Source organism: Dermacentor variabilis, chromosome 1 (genome assembly GCF_050947875.1).
Source record: "Dermacentor variabilis isolate Ectoservices chromosome 1, ASM5094787v1, whole genome shotgun sequence".
NCBI lineage: Eukaryota > Metazoa > Arthropoda > Arachnida > Ixodida > Ixodidae > Dermacentor > Dermacentor variabilis.
This window is the reverse complement of record NC_134568.1, coordinates 72,730,468-72,736,614: the sequence shown is the minus strand read 5'-3', so window position 1 is coordinate 72,736,614 and position 6,147 is coordinate 72,730,468. Positions and strand designations below refer to the sequence as shown.

Below are 6,147 nucleotides of genomic sequence, written 5' to 3'. Positions count from 1 at the left end.
CGTGGTGATCGCATTTCGATGGGGGCGAAATCTAAAAACGTTCTTGTGCTTAGATCTTGGCGCACGTTAAAGAACCCCACGTGGTCAAAATTATTCCGAAGTCCCCACTATACGACGTGCCTTATAATAATATTGTTATTGTGGCACGCAAAAACACTAAATTTGAATAATTGATCTTAAGACCGCATTTTAGAGCCTTCATTATCGGCTGGCCCCGTCTAATTCACTAACAAGATTGGTCGACAGTCAATCAGCCCATCGGCGTACAAGAATGCACTAAACTAGAAGAAAAACCCAGCCCTGTGTAATACACTTATAGGTGTATCTACAAGTGTCCACGGAACCTTTTCTTTCCCACATATATTTTTTTTTCGACGGCACTTCATTTTAGTGGCACAAAGATCTTATTTGGATTTCCTCGCAGTGATACAATTTTGAGTGATAGCATCATTATCATGATGACTAAGTGTGTTTGTTGTATCAATGGCAGGACCGGCATTGTGTAACGATTCTATAAGGAGCCAGCACTGACCAGGGGCGCGATCGGAGATATTTTGTTCGATACGCGTTCTGTTCGGTTGCTGCAACGTCACAGAGTTGCAGTATGCAAAATTTGTGACAGCGAGGCGGAGAGAGCAACCAATCAGGAAGCGGTGACCTCCCCGGAAATTTACTTGGTTTACTTCCGTCGTTTGTCGTCTGCTTGCAGACAGTATACTACAAAAGGAAATGTTTCTCGTCTTCTAAATGAATGAAATCTTTATCCCAAAAAATGTATATTTTCTTCTCAAGCCTAAACAAGTTTAGTAGTACGTGTGAGTACTGCAATTTATAACTATTAGTTTCTTTGCGTCGTCCCTGTAGGTGGTGTCGCGCACAGCGAGAAGAAAATAGAAAAAAAAAACGACGGGAAGAGCGGCGCACTTTTCAAGAGGCAGCGACAAGACTCCAGTGGCTCGCTGGCACCGATGATGGGGTCGATTTCTCCGTACAACCAACGAATTATTTGTTTCGAGAAACAAAAACGATGCCGGAATTCACTTTCTGCCATTTCTTCAAACGCGTTTCGCACCACCACACGCTCTCCACCTTCCTCTGGAAACGCCAGCGCAACAACCTAAGTTCCCAACGGAAGCGCCATTTTCTCGAATTAAACTATGGATTGGATCCAAACGTGCCATGCCGCAGCCGCCGGTAGGATCCAATCCAATCCACCAGACGTGCCATGCGAATCCGTATGATCGCTCCAAACTTCCCAGCTCCCGTCGGGTTCGGCGCCTAGCAGACGAAATGCTCGGTGGGAGGATGATTGACAGGAGCGTGTCGTCATTTTGACGTCACCAAAAACGTGGCCGTGCCCCGCGGCTGGCGACTTCGGCGCGGAGTAGGCCAATCGCGCGCGCCGGTAACCGAACGAACGCGCCGAACAACCATCTTCGATCGCACCCCAGGAGAGACTATGCGGTAGGCTGGCCACAAAAATGGCATAACATATTTAACGATAGCAGACGCGCACTTGTATTGACGTTTGCTTTAAGCCGATACATACAGCGATGCATTGTCCACGGCCATATGCTTTACGAGGTGCGCACACGCTCCTAAACGTTGTAGCACACCGGCGCCCAGTAATATCTGAAGCTGGACACATGTGCCTCAGTACGAGCAGTATATTTGTTGTAAACTCTAAATCACAGCATGTACTAACGAGAATCGTCTCCTTCGCTGTTGGCACGCCAAGTTTCATCGCTGGTTGTCCATTCCAATTTTTTTCTTTTTTTCTCGGTTCATGAGTGGTACAGGTGACGCTCAGCCCACGTCGTCACCGGTATCGGCGGGTCGTTACTTGTGGATGATAAAAAAGAAAGCAATTGATTCAAGCGGAAGAAATCCATACATTATACCGGCCCAGTATACGCTTGAACCCCGGATATATACCATGACGAAGAGACCAACCACAGTCCCTGAAATCACTTAGAAAGTTGGACATCTGTGAACGAAATCTTTTATTTTTTCATTCTCTGTGTACAGTTAACATCTACTGCTGTCGGCGATCCTGTCAGATTCAAGATGTTGTTGGTATAAGTGAGCTTCCGCCGTCGTGCAGCGCGATGTCTTTTCCGCTCGAGACTAGTTTATCGGACGTGTAGAGGTGGGCGTTATAGGAAAACATGGCGCTAGAGCAGCTTAGTAACCACCAACGCCGGCGTATTGACTGCCGTGTGCCTGGCTTCCGAAGGATCCCTGACCGCCGGACGTACCCGTGTTGAAGCCGCTGCTGCCCTGGCCGAAACCAGTGCCGTAGCGGTTGCTCTTGGAATCCGAGAAGCCCGTGCTGCTGCGGTGTCCACCCTGGTTGCTGTAGCCCTGGACATTCTTGTAGGCGTTGCCCCTGTCAAAGGCTCCGCTTCCCTGGTTGTGTCCAGATGCGCCGGCACTGAAGCCGCCCTGCGAGGCGCTGGCCTGCTGGTTGTAGCCGGCAGCTAGGCCGCCACCGTATCCGCCGTAACCTAGGCCGGTGCCCAGGCCGGCGCCAGCACCGTAGCCACCGGCGCCCAGGAGGACATCACCGGCGAAGCAGGCGCTCACGCCCAGAAGAACAAGAACCTGCGTGATTCGTTTGAAAAGGTTGCGAAAGTTAGCGGGAACACAGTCAGGCCAATCAACAACATGGAAGTCTCCAGGTATTGTTCAAAGCCAACTTAGTTCAAATCCAGCACGACGTGTCGGAGTCAGAAAAAAAAAAGAAAAAGCAAAAAAAGAAATGCGCTGCAACAAGACATCCTTCAAACTCTCAAGCTTCAATTTGCCAATAGCTTTGCACGCCCTTATTACCCGGTTATCAATATAATGGCATATTTCGACGAGGGCGGTGATGTGGGCTTGTTGGTCAGACATATTGGATTGCGACGATGTGTCGCGCAACAACAGGACATTAAAATGAGAAGGAACGACAGACACACAAAGCGCTGCTTGTCCATGTGTCAGCGATTTTTGGTGCTCGTGAACTGATGTACCGCTATACTTCCTCCCAATTGCATATTTCACCATGAGCGAAAAACAGTTCGTTAGTTGTAAGGTCAGATATTAATTTCACGCTCCGTAAAATATTTTTATAGCATGTAGCACGAGACTACAGTTTCCAATAATTGACTTGTAAGCTCCTGCAGCGAGATACGAAAGGAGATCGGAAAACCAGGAGAGAGAGCGAAATCTTGCCTCTTCCAGGTCTTGAGGCCGCTCACTCTCGTGGTCTTGTTTAATCTCCGGCTGCTCATCCTAGGAAACATTTTGCAACAACAATCACGTCAGAGCGCCCACGATTATGTGTCGCGTTTATTGTGAATGAATAAACCTTTAAAGTCCGACGAATTACGATGTGATGCCAATGAAATGTTTCAGTCTTTTTATTTGATTGAATTGACGATGTCCTTTTCATTACGGTACCATTGTTTGCAGAAAACTTTCCCAGCTCTATCATTTATTTATTTATTTATTTATTTATTTATTTATTTATTTATTTACTTTACTTTACTTACTTATAGTTGAGAACGAGAGTCACATGCCTCCGAAAGGAGTAATGTATAATTCTACATATTGAGTACGGGAAGGTGTCTAGTTAAATTACGCTATTTTACTTTTTAGTCGCAGATAATGAATAACATGACCTTGAATTAAAACCCACTGTCGCTGTAGGTTGTGTTCTGCAATGAAACGACAGCTACCATTTTGAATAAAAGTGTTCGGCAAAGCTAAACACGGAAATCGTTTAAAGTGTTGTAAGCTTTACCATCAATAACGCTCTCTGTATATTTTTTTTCTTAAAATATACGGCGATGAGTGCATTTTGCTAGTTTTCTGATTATCAACGCTAGACAAGATGGAATGTTTTGTTATGCTGTTCAGACTGTTAACGATTGGTGTTGCTTTGAACTCAACTATACGTGCCAATGCTTGTCGTCACCTTTAGAAAAATTGCTTATTGAATTACTGGATGGTCCAGGGCTTTCTATAGAAAGACGGCACTTTCTGTAAAAAGCAGTCCTTCTACCATGGAAAGCTTCCGAGAGTACAAGGCAGACTTCGAGAAAGAAACAGCCTTGAACTTTTGTAAGGACACATGAATGTGCTACTTATGGACCAGCATGCTAATGTCGTATGCTTATAATACCGCTAAGCGCTAACGAACAACGTAACTATAATACAGCGCAAGACTACTGTGTACAAAAAGACAGCCCTTTGCAGGTAGGCGATAACAGCTACGTGCCGAACAAAATATCACAGCAGGTCCTACGCATACAATGCTTCCAGCGCTTGTTCCAAATGATTGCGATTTGCGCCGGGGAACTTTGTAACATTTGTCAAATTTCGAGTAAAGCGCAGGTTGCAGGCTCATAAACTAAATAATGGACGTGGCGAAAAGGAAATGATATTATTTTGCAAATTACTTGTCAACCGATGACTCAGGCTTTCAAAGAAAAACAGGCGTAAGAAGGCGACCCTTTCGAACGCCAGGCTGGTAAAAGTAACTTACGAGGGACAGCATCTTGGTCGGAGGTTGAGAGTGGCTCGGTAGATGCAACGAAGTGAGAGTGATAGCTCCACACTAGACGGGCGCGCTTTTTTATACCTTAGCGCGTGCGCAAACTCATTCGTGCGGCGCGCTATCTCGCCAATGAGCGCGGGCTGTATACCTTCCTGGCGGAGCATGGTGCGCTTCCGGGAGCATGGCAGGTATCGTCTGCCGCCGCCTGCCATCCTGTCGGAGGATTTCCACCCCGATTACGCCAAGTTGAGATTCCGCCTATCTCTTCGCCCCCAACAGACGCAGCCAGGGCGGGGCGAGGTGCGCGCTACACAGACCTGCGCATCCTTTCGGGTTTGCATCAAGACAGCCGCGCATGTCTTCGGGCGCACGTTGCACCGCATTGCAGCCCGTTCGACTTGACCGGGACCCGGAATCACACAAAAGCTTTTACGCTATCATTGTTCGTAAGAGGAAATTCCAGTCAGTCCTTGCACTGGACATCTTATTAGCGAAGGTGACCGGACAACGGCAATAAGAAGTTGCAAATGAAACGCTTCGTGAATTTGGACCAAGTCTTTAGCGACGTGTGTTGTACGGGTGGTCGAGTTTCATGAGCATATGGGATATGTATATTTACAGACAGGGTGTCCTGGCTAATTTTAGCCCGAATTTAAAAATACGTAAATGTCACGTAGCGGGACAGGACAAAGATAATGTTGTTTGTCGTCGCTTGGAGATACTGAAACTATATTTTTTTCATTCGGCGTAATTAGAGTCTTAACCAAATAATCAACTTCCCTAATATTACAGTTAGATGAAAAGTGTCAATGACAAAATTGTAGAGCGAGATGAAATACTCCCGATACAGCTTTCTGTTGCTCACTACGTGCAACATAAAAGTTTTTTTAGCGTAAAAGAAGCCTGCGAATGAACGCAAAATTACCGTGCGACTGGCCGCTCGAGGCACTTTGCCTGTATTCGCGGGCTTCTTTCATGCTCGGAGAGAGAGAAAGAGTAAAACATCTTTATTAATAATATTTGAATGGCGAGAGCAGTGTGGGAGAAACACTCTTATGCAGCAGGTATTGAGCAACAGAAGCCTGTATCGGGAGTAGACGCCATCCAATCCTGAAGTTAGACTTGTTATTATGCAGCAAGCCAATGGCCAACAGCACATACGAACGAATAGCTTTGTAGATTCGGCCACCTCGAACACGTATGACACGCTTTGTGATACTTTTTTTTATATATCCGCGCTGTATAGTAATCAAACATCGGTTATTCTGAGGAGACTGTAAAACAAGTTAGTATATTGAAAGGGCGTATGTTTGGGGCCTGTTGACTATGACAGTGGCTTACATCAAATGAATAACAAGGTGCACTCTTATAAAAACTAACTTCCTGCAATACAAACCAGCACTACTTTTTAATGCGTTAGCATTAATTATCAAGATACTTCAGGCACTTTGCGAGGGCTATCTATCTATCTATCTATCTATCTATCTATCTATCTATCTATCTATCTATCTATCTATCTATCTATCTATCTATCTATCTATCTATCTATCTATCTATCTATCTATCTATCTATCTATCTATCTATCTATCTATCTATCTATCTA

The 6,147-nt window shown here is 45.5% G+C and overlaps 1 protein-coding gene across 1 annotated transcript; it reads right to left on the bottom strand.

Moving 5' to 3' along the window:
• Positions 1 to 1,984: 1,984 nt before the first annotated feature.
• Positions 1,985 to 4,645, bottom strand: LOC142579297 (uncharacterized). The gene is made up of 2 exons (XM_075689347.1): positions 4,532 to 4,645; positions 1,985 to 2,604 (listed from the first exon to the last, which is right to left on the bottom strand). Exons 1-2 carry the CDS (start codon positions 4,541 to 4,543, stop codon positions 2,185 to 2,187), a joined length of 432 nt encoding a protein of 143 aa, XP_075545462.1. The 5' UTR covers positions 4,544 to 4,645; the 3' UTR covers positions 1,985 to 2,184.
• Between the last annotated feature and the right edge of the window lie 1,502 nt (positions 4,646 to 6,147).